At 36.5% G+C, this 17,726-nt stretch overlaps 1 protein-coding gene across 1 annotated transcript in view; it reads left to right on the forward strand.

The window, feature by feature from the left end:
* Positions 1-17,726, forward strand: part of OBSCN (obscurin, cytoskeletal calmodulin and titin-interacting RhoGEF) — a 318,398-nt gene that overhangs the window by 121,410 nt on the left and 179,262 nt on the right. The window contains 1 exon segment of the mRNA XM_074282618.1: positions 2,572-2,838. Coding sequence (XP_074138719.1) covers positions 2,572-2,838 — 267 coding nt within the window.

A 17,726-nucleotide genomic window follows, 5' to 3' on the forward strand; every position in this document is an offset into this window, starting at 1 on the left:
AATTGCTAAAACGAGCTCATCCAGTTCCTATTATCAATCACATGAAAAGAAGGTCAGTTTCCCCAAATTGTCTTGTTAACATGGAATTATGTGAAGCTGAAACTCTTAATCAGCTCATCTGGCCTCCATTGTTAAGTCTCCAGCCTCTGAGATTGTCTTGATTAGCATATCTTTAGACAACCGAACTCCTCCCGGTTTCCTCCACTTGTTCCCTAGAGCCAGTCTTCACTCTTCCTCTCCCCAGAGACTTTAAGTCTTCCCCCCTAGAAGCATAATCATCATGGTTCTGCCTTGTTCAGTCATAATTGGTTAAGTTCATGAGCTATTTCATGTAATAAATGGCAAGTCTTTGTAACCTGTAATGAATGTCTGACCTGATTGTTTCATGTCAAAATGAAACATTATGCTCGCCCAAATCTACTTCATATTTCTCCTTCATATTACCTCTTCACTCAGTACTTTGAATATATCTTGATCCTATATCCCACAGTAATTTTTTTTTACTATATTTTCTCCTGCTCTTTCTTGCCATTCATTGTGAGCCAGATTCATAATCTGCATCCTCTGCCCCAAGTTTGATCTCAGTTATGTCTTATAGATTTACAGACTATTGTAGCTGGAAGGCATCTTAGACATTATCTAATTAGACTTTTTCATATTGAAGATGAGGAAATGAGCTCAGAGAGGGAATATTACCTACCCAAACAAAGTACTGGCAGGATCAAACCAGGACCTGTTTTCTTCTGAGTGCCCTTCCAGTGCTCTTGTCCCTCCCTTGGCTATAAGTTGATGTGAAGGGGGATTTGCTGGTTGGGGGGAGGGGGAGGAAGCTCAGCTGGACAGATCCTAGAGCCCTTGCTGGGGGATCGACCAGGGAAACAAAGACCTTTTTAATTTTTTTTCACTTTTCTTTTAAAAATTAAAATAGGTTTATTAAGGAATGTTTATAAGAAAGTAACAACTATTGATTTGGCATTAAAGAAAAAGGCATGGTTCTGCATGCCACATAATCAAGATGATGTAAAACATTGTAGGTGTATGCTTTTTTCTACTAGGATTCATAATTTAGTAGTAGGGATATAATTTAGTATTAGGAAATCGATCCAGGTAAACAGGAACTGCTTTTATTTCTTTTCCCCTTTTCTTAAAAAAAAAAATAGGTTTATTAAGGAATATTCACAAGAAAGTAACAACTGTGGATTTGGTATTAAAGTAAAAGGCATGGTTCTGCATGCCATATAATAAAGATGATGTAAAACAGTGTCGATGTATGCTTTTTTCCACTAGGATTCTTAGATATAATTTAATGTAGTCATGTCTGCTTTGCTAGAATCAATTAGCTTTCTTTCACAAATGCTGTAAAGAAACAACAAAAAAAGTCATTTTTCTATTCATTCTATAAAAGCTAGAGCCAGTGCTTTTACCATTGCAGGTGACAGATTTTTTTTTTTTGGAACTTTATCCACTTTAATTAGCTCTGTGGGTCTTTGAATTCATCATCATCTGATGCGAAAGTCTGACACATTGTTATGGAATCTGTCAGTCTTTAGAGACCCAGAAGTTGGCCCCAGTTGCTGCCTGGCTGATTCTGCAACTTGTCAATGGGAAGTGGGATTTGAAGGGCCAGCGGGGAGTGGTCTGATTGAGCTCTTGAGACTCCCGATGATTGTTCCTTTCTCTGTAATTGACAGGCTATGACTTCAGTAAGTTTTGTTTTTCCAACCATCCAACTTTGAAACTTCTGTAAACTTTCAGGGTATTGCAAAAGTTATGTTAGCTCTGCTTCTACATCTCCAAACTTATTCTTTAGAAACCTGGGCAGAGGACTGGGATTCCTTTTCCTCAGATTTTCCCCAAAAGGGCAGGGTATTCTCTTAGGGATGCCCCGAGTTTTGCTCTAGGCTAAGCAGGTTCAGCATATCTTTCAGGGTTCTAGCTGGCTAAAATCAAGAGTGACATTTTTCCTGAGGGAAGGGTACTATAATGCCCAGTTTCTTAAACTGAAACTCCTTTTATTTCTTTTCCCCTTTTCTTTAAAAAAATTACAGTAGGTTTATTAAGGAATATTCATAAGAAAGTAGTAACTGAATTTGGCATTAAAGAAAAAGGAATGGTTCTGCATGTCATATAATTAAGATGATATAAAACAATATAAAAACATTGCTTTTTTCCACTAGGATTCTTAGATTCAGTTTAGTGTTGAGGGATCAACCACTCTTTATGGGAGTAACTGAATATGAGGGTTGAGAAATTATGATTTATTATCAGGAAAGATTTAATTTGTCTACCTATTTTCTATACCTATATTCCCAAGGTTGTGTGAAAATTTCTCTTGCAAAAAGGGATTGTGAGTGGGAAAAGTTTCCTGTGCAACCTTTCTTGGGGGCCTAAGGGATGGACATGGAGTAACAGGGGGAGTATTTCCAAATGAGAAGAATGTTGTAAGCAAAGCACTGGTGGTGAGAAAACTCAGGGCACATTTGGGGGACGGTGACTATTTGGACAAAACAGCTAGGAGCTATTCCTTCTGGGTTCTGATGTCCCCCTTCTCTGCCCTTTCCTCCACCTCAGCCGCACCAGTCTACTTCAAAGAGGGGCTGAAAGCCATAGAAGTATCGGAGGGAGGAGCTACCACCCTGCGCTGTGTCCTCTCCGCTGTGGCTGCCCCCGTGGAGTGGCGCAAGGGGAGCGAGGTGATCAGGTCGAGCAGCAAGTATCATCTGCGGCAGGAGGGAGCCACTCTGGAGCTGATCGTCCGGGACCTGGAGCCTCAGGACAGCGGAGAGTATTCCTGTGTCTTCAAGGACCAGAAGACCACTGCCACCTTGACTGTCAAGGGTAACATCTCTTCAGATAGTTTCCTTGGTAGTGCTGATCCAAGAGCAAAAGAACAAGGGTTTTCTCTGTCTATATATCTCTATCTCTCTGTCTCTGAATCAGTTTTAATCTGTCTGTCTCTCTCTGCCTCCACTCCCTCCATTTCTCCCTCTCTCCCTTCCTCCCTCCCTCCCTCCTGTTGTCTCTCCCTCCCTCCCTCCTTTTCTGTCTTCCTCTCTCTTTTCTGTCTCTCTCTCTTCTCTACTTCTCTTCATCCTTCTCGTCCTTCCCCCAAAATTTATTAAGTAGTTGTACACAGAACATTCTGCTTAACCCTGAGCAAGATCCAAAGTCTGGATCAGGTATTATTCCTGCTCCCATGAAGCTTACAGTCCAGAAGTGTGACACTGATATAAGTAACTATAATAAGCCATGCTCTAAAGAGGCAGCTTGCTGCTGCTGTGAGTGTTACTTGAAGTCAGTAAAACTTGGGTTTGCAAGTCTCTAAACCCCCTTCAGGTTCCTCATCTATTAAATAGGGTCAATGATAGAACCCACTTCGCAGGATTGTTGTGAAAATCAGATGTGACTGCACATGTGATGTGCTTTGCAAACTTCAAAGGCTATATAAATAAATGTTATTAGTTATTATGGGCTCCTTGGCCAGTACAGGGAGGAATTTTCCTTTGTGGAATGAAGAACTGAGTGACTAGGAAACTTTTAGTTCTCTTAGTCTACAAAACTGGCATTTTCCCATTAACTGTTAGCTTAATATGAACCAAAAGTATGAGTGACTGAAAGAGGTCTTATGTCCAGATTATGGAAGGTAATCATCTCTCTATTTTCTGCTCTAGTCAGAAAACTTTCCATAGTATATTTAAAGGGAACATTGACAAATCAAAGCATTTCTAAAGAAGGTTGATTAGGATGGTGAGGGGTCATAGGAAAATTCAATCAGGGAATTGGACAGAAGGTTTGGTGCGTAGGGCATCCATATTTTCAAATGTCTGGGAGGGCTGTCATGTAGAAAAAAGAGCAGATTCTTTCTGTATTGATCTAGAGAGTTAAACAAAGACTTTTTGGGGGACAGGATTTTCTAACAGAACTGCTCCACAGTTGAATGGTGTATCAATAGAACTATCATTTAAAAACAGAAGGGACCTCAAAGATCATCTAATCTAGGCCTTCTTAAATTGTTTCCACTTGTGACCCCTTTTCACTTGAGAAATTTTTATACAAAGCCACATATATGAGTATATAAAATAGGTATACAAGTTGAATATTTACTAATAATAAATCATAACTTCATGACCTCCATATTCAGTTACATGACCTAATGTGGAGTTTAAGTTTATGAAGCTTTGATTTAATCAAACATCCTTATTTTACAGATGTGCAGAGTTAGGTTAAGGATTTTATCCAAGATCACATAGAAACATTATGGGTGATGAGGAGCCTCTTGCGTGACAAGTCACTTAACCTTAGTCCTGTCTTAAAGAGGTGCTATGAGGATCAAATGAGATATTCTGCATAAAGAAACAATATACTTGAGATGTTTGGAGAATAACATCTCAAACTGTATAAAGCAGTTTGTAAACCTAAGGTACTAGACAAATGCTAATTATTATTATTACTGATTTTGTTATAATTATTATTTGGGACAAATATTGGATCAGTCATCTCTGAGAGTCATCTCTAACTCTAAGAAAATGAAAACAGATAAGATGATAGGGTTAATTCAATTTAATTCTACAAACATTTCCTAAATGCTTGTTCTATGTGGAGTGCTGTGCTTTATGTTCCAGTACAAAGATCTCTTTGACCCAAGTCATGTTCTTAAGGAGCCTAGAATCTAAGGAGGGAAAGGACATTTATATAGATGTTCTTGGTACACAAAGGAATCAGATGAGTGCAAAGGAGAGGACCAGACAAAGTACTGACAGATTTGAGGGGAGAGAGAGAGAGAGAGAGAGAGAGAGAGAGAGAGAGAGAGAGAGAGAGAGAGAGAGAGAGAGAGAGAGAGAGAGATCGAGAGAGATCGAGAGAGAGAGAGAGAGAGAGAGAGAGAGAGAGAGAGAGAGAGAGAGAGACCGAGACCTAGCTAGAGATATTATGAACATTACTGCAGGGGAAGATTTCTTTCCCAGCCAGCAATTTTTGGACTCTTGATGTGAATGCCTGATAGACAGTTATAGTAAGTGACACTCTGCTCAATAATAAATATGATTAATAATTAAAGGGATGTTCACAAGTGAAACAATATATTTGGCAGCATTTACTGGTAGGGAGACACAGCAATAATCTTGGTTCTTGCAAAAAATCATAATGTGGAGGCCCAAAGCAAGTTATCCTTTATTTCCACTGAGAACTAAGCAAGAAGAAACAAACTTAAATTATAACAAGATGAAATTCAGTTAGACATTAGCACAAACTTCTTCACCCCCCAAGGAATTTATCACTTAAAAACCTAACCTAGGGGAGCTATGAAACCTCTTGTTTATTTTTAACAAAGGAATAAAACATTGTCTAAATATCAGGCAATATCCTGAGATAGCTAGTAGAAAGTTTTGGCAATCTCTACCTCTTGACCATACTGCATACAGGGCACCTTTCCCTTTCCTGTGATCTGTCTATAACACTCAAATATGTCTGAAATCTTCCCTCACATAATACAGTGCCTGCTCCAGGCACTGCTACTGTAGTGTAGATGCTTAACAAATACTTATTGACCAGCTGACTGGATCAATCCATTTTATTAGCCACATTAAGGATTGACACACTAAATATGCTTCATCTGTCATTAGTGCAATGAGTTCAATTAATGCAGTGGTGATGATGATCTACCTAATTCACCAGAAAAACAATCTCATTAATTGTTCATAGTTTTTTTCCCTTCCAAAATTGATTTGTTTGCCCATGTCCACCAAGATCAAAGGCTGAAAAAAATCAGACCTGTCATCGTCAGCTCATCAGAGATTGGACAAAGTAATGAGCCATGTTGGCCCGATTTGTCATCTGAACAAGTGCAAAAGGATTTTTCTACCTGTGTTGTGCAAACTCAAGATCACAATTTTTCTGGATTTTTTTGAGTACTCCTAAAATCTGCAGATTACTAAAGCTATTACAGATCCACTCAAAAATGAGTGACATTGTCTTAGTTTAATCATGACTTGGTTGAGGCTCCTGGACAGCTGCTTCCAGAGATGGCATTGCTGAGCCTCCCTCTCCCTCACTTAGGCCAACAGAACAGAAGAACCAAGGACTTTCAGCCTCTTTCCATAAAAACCATTACAATGGTCTGAGGCAGTTGTCTGCCTGGGCTAGTTTGAGGTCTCTCTTTCCATCCAGGAAGCTAGCAAACTTCTCTGAATCAAGATTCTGTGGCTGACAGTTTCGGTGACTGTGCAGCCCTTGGAATGGAGACCACAGGGCACTGATAGTTCCACCTTTCTGTCTTCTGTACACTTTTCTCCTTCCCAGGGTCCTTCTTATCAGTTGCCCAAGGTCATGGAACCCACTTTCCAGTTATCCTAGGCCTTCCTTTACCTTGGGGGAAAGAAACTGTCTAACTCAATGTTTCTGAAGTGAGGAAAGTTTGCTGTACCCTTGCTTAGTGGAATTGTTAAAGAGGGACCTTAATCTGGATGAGGACTGAAATTATAATGGTAGGATTTCAGTAAATTCAACTCAATGCATTTATTAAGTTCCTGGTGTTTGCAAGACACTGGAAAAATGAAAACCCAAATTCCTGTATTCCAGAGTTCACAGAGATGCAACACACACATATACGCATACATATATATATATATGAATCCTTATATATAAATCAAAGATACATACACACGCACACACACACACACACATATATGAGTTGGTTTTTGAAGGAAGATAAAAATTCAAAGAGATGAACCATAGATTGAGGATTTAAAGGAAGCTCAGAGATCAAATCCATACCCTTCATTTGACGGAAGAGGAAACTGAGACTCGGGGATATTGGATGATTTGTTCAAGCTTACAACAACTTTTGTAAGGGCAACTAAGTGGTACAGTAAGTAGAGTGCTGGGTCTGGAAATCAGGAAAACTCCTCTTCCTGAGTTCAAATCTGACCCCAGAACTAGCTGTGTGACTCTGGGCAAGTGACTTGACCCTATTTGCCTCAGTTTCCCCAGCTGTAAAATGAACTGGAGGAGGAACCACTCTAATATCTCTGCCAAGGGACATTACTGAAAGTGACTGAACAATAGTTACATAGATATTAAGCATCAGAGGAGAAATTCTATAACTGCAGTCAGGAGTTTTTCCATTATACTTCTCTGCCTCTGTAAATGAGGAGGGCATGCATAGCGAGGAAGGCCTGTTGCAAATATATGGTGGTGAGAGAAAAGGAGATAGAATCAAGAAAAAATTATTATTCTATTCTACTTGAACAAAGAATCATGAAGATCATCTGAAATGAGACTTGAATATCAAGATCAAGAGATTGTGTTTTAATCTACAGGCAATGGGAAACATTGAATATTCTTGAAGAAAGGACTGACATCATTAGATCGATGTTTTGGAAAGATTAATTTGGACATCATTTTAGAGCATATGTTCATAACCTTTTTTTTTTTTTAAAAATCATGATCCCCTCTGGCAGTCTTGTGAAGCATAAAGCACCCTTTTAAGAATAATGTTTCAAAATTTATAATAAAAGCTACATAGGATTCTACCATGTTAAACATGGTAGAAATATGTTAAATCCAATATATGCATACATATTTATACAATTATTTTTCTGCACAAGAAAAATCAAACCAGATGAGAAAAAATGATAAAAGAAAATAAAATGCAAGCAAACACCAACAAAAAGAGTGAAAATGCTATGTTCTGAACCACACTCAATTCCCACAGTCCTCTCTCTGGGTGCAAATTACTCTCTTCATCACAAGATCATTGTAACTGTTCTGAATGATCTCATTGTTGAAGAGAGGCACGTCTATCAGAATTGATCATTGTATAATCTTGTTGCTGTGCTACATAGGATTTCAAAGGAAATAATCACAAAAATTTAAACAAAATATTAAGAACCCCTAATGTATAGAATGAACTGGAAAAAGCAATGATGATTATTGAGAGTTAGAAGATTATTACAGCAGGCCATATCTACTATGCCACATGCTAATTCCTTGCTTGGTTTTGATAGCTAACTCAAACAAATCATTCATTCATCCAATCAGTCAATCATTCATTCATTCAACAAACCTAACAGTGAACCTTGGAAGAATTCATTTCTTCCCCTTGCAAGCTGCCTCAGCCAGAAAATCGCAGGAGAGGATAATTCTAGGGTTCTGAACCCTCCATCTGCTGCTCTCCACGGCCTTTTCTGCTGTATTATGTCCTGCCAAATGTGAATCCATTGCCTCTAGCACAATGCTGCTTTACTCCCATGGACAAGGTCTAGGGACTGCCTAGGGTTTATCTTGGCTTCTTGGCCCTGTCTCAGTTATTAGTAGGACTCCCATAGACCCTTTCTTGCTATAAATAATGACTTTTGTCGTGAACCACCAGAAAGTATATACCATGCTTGCAGTGTTTATCCTGGAAACGAGAAGACTTGAGAAGATAATAGCTGACTTTGTATGGAAGAAGTTAACCCTAAGGAGTAGAAGAAAGAATAATGTAGGAAAGATACAGAAAGGCACTCTAGCTTGATACAAGAAAGAACTTCCTGACAGTTACCACTGGCTCAGAGAATCCGGGGATAAAGCACTACAGATGCTTGAGCTACAAGTTGGTCTTCAACTGGATCCTCCCCTGCCGTCATTCTGAAGACACTCTTTCTTATTAATGTGATCCAAGATACACCAATCTAATTCCTATTTTATGACTTCCCCAAATGGTCTGTGGAGTCATTCAGTCAAGCAACTTTTATTATGCACTCACAAAAAAAGGCAGAAACAGCCCCTTTGTCCTCAGGGAGCTTCCTGGCTAAAGGGAGAGACAACAAGTGGACAAGTTGCTGCTAGAATCTCCTCTGGGCTGTTGTGGGCAGGAACATAGGAAAGTAATTTTTGTGTGTAGTGTAAAGTACTAGCTATGTCTTCTATCTTTATATCCCATCACACCCCACTCTTTCCTCAGTATTGACAGTAATGCTAGTTCACCAGCTTCAACGTCTTCCCACATTCAAAGTATACCCCATCATCCATGCATGGCTGCTCTTTTCCACATAAAAATAACACTCATCAAAACACCTAGGTTTGAATCCCAATTATATTTTCTATTTATATGTCCATGGGCAAGCCGTTCAATTTCTCCAGGTCTCAAGTGTCTCTTCTTTTAGTGAGGAGTCTGGACTAGACTTTCTAAAAAGACTCCTGGTTCTAAATCTTTTTCCCTTACACTTTCATTTGAACATTGGATGTTCCTCTTCTTCTGTGTGTATTCCATTTCATCTCTGGCTATTCCACATCAGGTCTGAGTATGCTTTATTTCTGAGTATGCTCTGGCTGTGCTTTCTCTGTCTTACTATTTCATAGCATAGTCCTTTTGCAGGGCTTCATCTTCCCTGGCTACTTTCATTAATACCTCTGTCACCAGCTACAGCATTGATCTTATCTATCACATTGCACTAACAGCACTAGCAATAACTTCAAATAACATTTATGAAATATCTGACACGATGTTTGATTGGGCAAAAGTGAGACAAGCAGGGTCTTTGTGAGGATCCCCCCTTCCATTCACTCTATCCTCCCCTGTCTCCTCGCATCCATCACACATTTCCTTTCACTGTCTTTCTTCTCTTTCTCTTGAATAGTGGTTTTCTCTTTTTGCTAAGTAAATGAGTCCTTATAATAATAATAATAATAATAATAATAATAATAATAATAAATAGCTTCCATTCCTTTACAAAGCATTCCTCCCAACAACTTTCTGAGGTAGAGAATTTTATAGATGATAAAACCAAGGGACAGAGAGTATGCACACTGGAAGTAGCATGGGATATCTGGAACTTCACTCCAATATCAATATAAGCTCATATATTGAGAGATGGAAGGGAATCAGTCAAACCCTCTCATTCAGGAAGGCTTCTTTTCCTTTGGAATGTGCTTCTTAGCACAAGTTCCATGGGTTCCTATACCTGGCAGGGAATACAAGAAGGGTAGAAGTGGGCAGAGGGTGACATTTTTACAGGGACGTCAGGGATCAGCACGGAACCAGTGGAGATAAGAATCAAAGGCAGTCAGAGAGAAAGGCTGTGTGAACTGGCCACCATCCCCATCCCTGAAGTAGTAAACTCATCCCTAGTTATCTCAGATCCTATCCTCCTCTGCCTTTCCTTCTACTATACTCTCCTCTGTTGTTAAACTCCACTTCATCCTAGATCTTTTCCATTCACTCCCTTTATTTTCTAGGCTCATTGAAACCTAGCTTCCTTTTAAAAATACTATATCTACAGACGTAGTAGAAAATACTACATCTCTTGGAATCCTTTCCAAGACTCCCTGCTCCTTTTCTCACATCTTCTGACCCATAGGGTCAAGAGGAGGAGTTGACTGATTCTTCACTTCTCACAACTCTCTTTTACCATCATCCTTAATTAACTACCTCTCCTCTTCAGGTCACTCCACCCTGTCTAGGAGGTCCTTGTTGCTGACATTGATAGACCTCCAAGTCACTCTGCTTCCTCTTCACTAAGTTTAGTCTCCCAGTTATCATCTTCATCCTAAACCTTGCTTTCTTTAAACACCTTGATTTCACAGGTACTCAACCTCCCCAACTTTTATGACTTCCTTCTCCAATTTATCTCAACCATATACTCGGATCACACGTTGGAAAACCAATCTTCATTTTATTCACCTGAATTTCCCCAAGGTATTAGAATGTTTAGCTATAACTTTTGGTTATAGGCAGTGAATAGTAGTGATAGGATTCAAATCTAGGGCTCCTGAGTCCAAAGTCACCACTATTCTATACTTTCATCATTACTAGCACACTTTAGATTTTTTACCTTTAGGCAATGGCTTCACCTCTTATAGATCTTAGGTCCATTAAACCTGGGAAAATATCTTGAGTATCATATATATTCAATAAGTGTTTATGGAATAAGTAATGGCCATTGATGGAAAAAAGAGCATTGGATTTGGAATTAGAGGAGATGTAGGCTAAAATCCCAACTCTTCTAGGCAATTTACTTTCTTTTCTGGGAATCACTTTCCTTCTTTTTAAAAATTAAAGGGATTACTAGATGATCTGTAAGTCTTCTTCAAGCCATGACATCATATTTATTAAGTTTTAAGGTCTCTGATATTTTCTACAATATCTTACAACGCTGGCATTCTAGGTGCTATGTTCTAAGGTTCCTTCCATTTGGGACATTCTATTATTCTTTGACTTTTCCATCCATTATTTGAGTCAGTTGTGTTCATTTTCTTCCAAGGTATGAAATCAGTTGATGGTAATCTTTCCTCTAGTCTGTGGTCTTGTGGAAGTATTTAAGAACAGGGAATTATCTAGAGCAGGGGTTCTAAACCTGAGATTTGAGCCTGTTGGATTTTTTTAAATTGGCAATTCTATTTCAGCATATCGGTTTTCTTTGTAATCCTATATATTTTGTTTTGTGCATTTAAAAATATTAGTTTGAGGAGTCAAAAAATTTTCTTCATGACACAAAAAAGGTTAGGTGTACTTGATCTAGATGCAGGAGAGTAGAAGCAAATATTTGAATAATTGGGGCATATCATGAAGCCCCTGAATTCCCCCATTCTACTCTACCCTCCAAAAGTCTATTTTTTATACTTTCCCTGAGGAATTGTGTGCAATCTTTGTGAGGCTTATAACTGACATTTTACAAAACTTCAAGTTTATTTGGATTTATACACTAAAGTAGACCCTAAATGAATCAGAATTCTGGTTAAGTCATAAAAACTAGAAGAAGTTATATCATTAGTCTCAGTTACAGAGAGAAAGAACATTTTATCACTCAAATAGAGGAATGCATTGCAAACAAAATCAACTACACTGATTTATGAGCATAGAATTATTTTGGATAACAAAAAGACAATTTCTCTAAAATTAAAAGAAAAGAAGCAGATTGAAGCAAATATATCATCTAAAGGCCTATCATATATAACTCTCCAATGGAACAATGAGTGAAGGACACGATCAGACAATTTACAACAGTTGAAATACAAAGAGTTTTTGATTCCCTAATAGTAATCAGAGAAATGCATGTCAAGACAACCTTACATTCACTAGAATGAGAAAGTTGCAAGAGATAACTCTGGGGTTCTTGAAGATTATGTCCACAGAACATATCCTACTTCTTTTTGTTGGAACAGCTTGACATTCTGGCCAAAGACTAGCGACCCATCACCAGTAGACCATCCACTTTGGTGTTGAATTCTTTAACCGCATAAATCCAAGAAACAAAGAAAAACTCAAATTGATCCTCAGTTCTCTGCCTGTCCCAATTGGTGCTCCTGCTGTGTTGATGGAAGAATAGTATGAAAGGAGAAGAAAGTGTTGCCGCTCACTCAAATTTTAGATTGTCTATAAACTTTAACTTAGCTGCCAGGATGCTAAATGTGTGAATAACATCATAAAAATGAAATTGATTATATTGTAACAGAGAATCAGCTATCTGTACACTCAGAACAACTCCTTGGAGCAAAGATACAGAATTAGGATAAACTAGAAGAAAAAAATAAAAAAGACAAAAAGATAAGACATGCAATTCAATAAACCTAACCTATTTAAATAAATTATTCATAATAAAATATGGCATATGTTGCTATGGAGATGAGAGACTTCAGCAAGCACATTCCCATTTCAAGTTCAAAAATATCATCAACTCATGAACTGTGGGATAGCCATATGCTTAGGTCTTTCATCTCCAGAACAACACAGGAGCTTTAGGAAAATGGCACATGGGAGCACAAATTCAGTTCACACTATTTCATACAGAAATCATAGTGGTGTAAATCACTTGCCACAATGAGGAAACCCAAAAAGCTAATGGGGGAAAAAAGCATATTAGTAGCAAGTTGTATTCAGTATACCAAAAAAACAAACAAACAAACAAACAAAAAAAAAAAAAACCAAACTTTTTTTTTTTACAAGGACCAATATAAGAATTTGTCTTGCTGGAATATGCATATTTGTTACAAGCATTTTGTTTTCTTTCTTTTTTTCCACTGGAGAATAGAGAGATAGGAAGGAGAGAAAACATATCTCTTCTTTGAAAAAAATAAAATTAAAGATTAAAAATAATTATTTAAAAAAGTAAACATATTAGTTAGCAAATACTTGATTTGCTTGCCAAGAGGATATACGTGATGGCCAAGGGCAGTCTTAGTTTAGAACAGAAAAATCTTACAGAGAAGAATGGCAGAAAATTAAGAGTATTATTAGTTCATAAAACAAAGAGAAGTAGAAGGCAAAATCATCTTAAAGTTGCACAAGAGACCTAATAAAGCAAAAGCATCTCAAGCACATTTAGGGAAGAAATTAGAAGAACAATAAGCAGAAAAAGTATATAAAAGATCTTCAGAGATTTTCATAACAAATTCTTTTCACCATCAAAGTATCATGGATTCATGGGATTAATTCTAAAGGTTGAAGAAATACTAATAATAGTTAACATTTACTTAGAGCTTTAAAGTTTGTAAAAGCACCTAATATATATTACTTTGTTTGATTCCCCACAACAACTCTGGGAGGTAGATGCTCAGGCTTTTTCTCTGATTCTAAATAGTGAGCAGCAAATGCCCTCGAAATGTATAATTACATGGTAAATTTCCACACAACTAAAAGATGAAAGTAAAATTCAACACACAACTCATTTATATTCCACAGAGGCTTATTGAAGGTTATTAGTTTTGGTTGGCTGGATCTTAGATGATTAGCTTGCCGTTTCCTATTAGTATGCACTCAGTTTTTGGTAGATAGTAAAAGCACTAAAATAAATGCTTTCTCATTTATTCATTCACTCATCCATCCATCCATCCAACCATTCATGGTGAATGCAAGGAATGTTAAAACTCCCAGAATGTTAAAACTTCTAGAAAAAAAAAAGGGCATGTTCCTTCAGTTCTGTAAAGTTCTTGGTCTTCTGTCAGTCATTTTAGGCTAATACAAGACCCAGCAGCCATATTAGGATTGCAGGCCAAATCTTTGGCACCGATGCTATTTGAGATTAGATTGTTCTCATTTATATGGAGGTAAAGTCATGTTTCTCATACTGCTCCTCATGAGTAAATGTCTATGTTTGAAATGTTCTTGTAGATTTAAGAATGCTAATTGACCAGGGCACACAATTCTAACTTCATGGACATGCTTTTCTGGGTGTTTTGACTAGGCTACAGATGTGCAAGCTCACGGACAGTCTTTGCCCATGGTTGATGGGGAGGGCAGTGGGACCTTGTCACACATTCAAGACCCTCAGTGACCTGAGGTAGAGGTACATATTATTTGTAAAGAATTACATTCCCATAAAAACCAAAACCAAACAAACAAAAAAAAATTCTCAAGAATAATGTCAGTAGCATCAAGAAATGGCAGCTATCTCAGTGTGGAAAGTATCGTCATATTGGGTACTGATAACAAAATTGAAAATAAAATTATCATGAAAATAAGAAGTTATTGTTATCTTCACATAGGATTGAAGACTTTTGTAAAAATTCTTGGGGAAAAAATACTATTGAATTTTTGCCATGTAAACTTATGAGGTTATAAGCAGCTGTGCTTGAAAGGAAACCATTAACCCTTAACACACAAGTGAAAAAGACTGCATTAATTGCAATTGTTTTTTTCTGCTTTGGAAAGGAGATTCCTAAAATGGGGATTGCACTTGAAGTTTTGGTGGACGATCAATGATAATATAAATAATTATACCTCATAACGTTATTCTTCATATAGATGACAAATCCTCATGCTACAAACTACAAATCTCCTTATATCTTTTAAAAATGCACAAATAAATGTACTTCAGAACATTATCACAGATGAGACTACATAATCGCTCATACATAAAGTTAATCCACATAAAAATCTCAGAACAATGTTTTTAATAGAGGCTGCTATACAAAACATTCATGATATTCAAACAAAATGATTAAAAAAAACTTTCAAAATATAAAAAAGCTAGCAGAATTAATCAACACCAAGTAGAAACAGGAAGTATACTATCATTTCTGTCATTCTGTCTGCAGCTAGAATTGTCTAGAAGATGAGCCTGCATTCAAATACTTTTCTAAATACTTTACTAAATTACTAAAATACTAATATTAAAATAAATAAAAAACAAAATACTAAATTGCTAAAAAATACTTTACTAAATTATGAAAATTTATCATTTTATCCACCAGTAAAATAATTTGACAAATACCAAACATGAAGGAATTAGCAGGATAGTGACTTATTTCAGGATTATTTCCATTTAGTTTAATTGCATAAAAAGATAAGAAGAATGAGTAATAATAATATTACAGATAGAAATTAGTACATCTGTGGTCCCTTGAATTATAAAGTGGTTCACTTTAATTGAAATTGGACATAGTTTAATGAAAAATAGCTGCTGAGGACACAAGTGAAGCCTTCATACTTGGACTTCAGAATCACCCCTGATCATGTATGTAGAGAAGAAAGAAATGATGCTAAAAGGAGAACAAAGTTGTGGAATTTTTCATGGAGCACAAATCAAGAGCTCTGTGGCCACCCGAGAAACCATTTAGCCTAAATGCCTCAATTTACAGTTGAGGCAACAGAAGCTAAGTGACTTTCCAAAATCTCACAGAAGGTAAAATGGCAGAGATGATATTTAGACTCAGGAACTTGTAAGTGCAGAGGTAGTGATCATCTTATTATACTATGTACTGCTGGATCTAGTGCACTATGTCTATGCTGGCAGCAATAAAAGTATGAGAGCCTTGATGGATTATTTTACGATGTATCTAAAGAAAAGGAAGACACGAGTTATGGAAGAAGTTTCAGACTTAATTAATAGTATGTAAACTTACTGAGAGACAATCAACTATCAACCTGTATGCTCCCATCTGAATATATTTTTTATGAGAATAGTCTATATACCATCAAGAACATCCTTGCCAAAGGTTTTAGAAGGATGAAAGAAAGAGAAGAATTCATGAGGACTTTAAAATTTTGAACATGAATGATGGTGATGACATTCACAGAACTGAGTTAATTGGCAAAAGAGGTAGTAGGGGAGGAAGATCATGAGTTCAAATGTGGGTTAAACTGAATTTAGATAGTAGGATATCTAGGGGTTGATAAAAGACTGGAAGTCTTTATCTTTTATCTTTTCACTGGAAGTGAAAAATTGAGCTTATTAGTTTGGAAGTTATTCTTTTTCTTTCTAAATAAAAAATTTGCGTTTATTACAAAAAGCTACCTACTGATTTCCCTTGATTATAATAAAAGTATTTGTTCTTCATTTTTTATGTCCCAGTACTTTTTTGTTCATATACTTGGACATGAAGATGTCACAAAATGCTGTGTTTCCTTGTTACCTTTTTTCTAGTAAATCAGAGGATGGCAAATGGAATCAATAAACTTAGAATAAGGAAAGAAATCGATTAGTGGAAAATAAACTTTTATATGAACTATCTGTAATAAAAGTATGATACCCAAGATATATAGGAAATCGATACAAATATGAGACTCAGAGTCATTTATAAATGATTTTCAAAAGAAGAATTGTAAATTATCAACATCCAAATGAAAAGTTGCTTCAAATCACTAATAACAAGAAAAAATGTAAATTATGACAACTTGAATATTTCACCACAAACCAAGTAAGTTGGCAAAGATGATAAAAGATGCAAATGGTCAGTGTTGAAAGAACTGTGGACACACTTGGAGAAGCTTCTAGGTGATTCAGCTGATCTAGAAACCATTTGAAATTATGCAAGAAAATCACTAAGCTTCTTACTAAAAAAGAGAAATCACTTTTTGACCCACTGCCAAGTATCTATCCTGAGGTCAAAAATAGAAGAAAAAAAAAAGTCCCACTTTTTTTTAGCAATAAAAAAAAAACAACCTTAAGTAAAAAAAAATTGGATGCCCAGTGATGTGCAAATTGTGATATATGATATCTTGAGATATTATGCTGCTGTAAGAAATGACAAAAGTGAAAAATTCAGATAAACATGGGAACATTTATATAAATTGTTGAAGAGTGCTTGAAGCAGGTCTAGAAGAACAAGTGACCCCAATAATGTGAATGAAAAGAATACTAAAAGGAAGTTGAATTCTGAGTAATTATACTAGCCAATCTTGGGGAAGCAGATAATAAAATATATCTATTTTCTCTTGGTAAAGAAATGAGCTCATGTGCAGAGTATTAAATATATTTCCAGACATAGTCTTTGCTTAATTATTTTTCTTTTTTCACAAAGTTCAAATAAAGTGAGGAAGGATATATTTTAAAACAACTATAATATAAAAACAAAATATCTCAGCAAAACTTAAAAAACATAAGGACTTTCTGCAATAAATAGTGAAAAGATATGAACAGGAAGGTCTCAAGAGAAGAAATTCAAAACTACTAACATCTAGGTAAAAATACATCAACTCACTCATAATAAAAGAAATGCTACTTAGATCAACTCTGAATTTCAATTTCACATCCATCAGCTGGGAAATTTTTGGAGAGGCTGTTGAAGAATACACACGCCAATGCACTGTTTCAGGAGCTGTGGATTGGTATTGGAAAGAGACTTGAAACAGTATCCCAGAAGTCACTGCATTGTTCATATCCTTGATCCAGAGATGCACTTGGTCAGCATAGTTCCCAAAGAGAAAAGATCCATTTTGACAGAAATATTTATAGCAATACTTTTAAAAAGAAATTATAGCAAAGCAGCAGGAACAAAATAAATGCTCATCAGTGACCAAAATATGTTAT

Source organism: Sminthopsis crassicaudata, chromosome 1 (genome assembly GCF_048593235.1).
Source record: "Sminthopsis crassicaudata isolate SCR6 chromosome 1, ASM4859323v1, whole genome shotgun sequence".
NCBI classification, from domain to species: domain Eukaryota; kingdom Metazoa; phylum Chordata; class Mammalia; order Dasyuromorphia; family Dasyuridae; genus Sminthopsis; species Sminthopsis crassicaudata.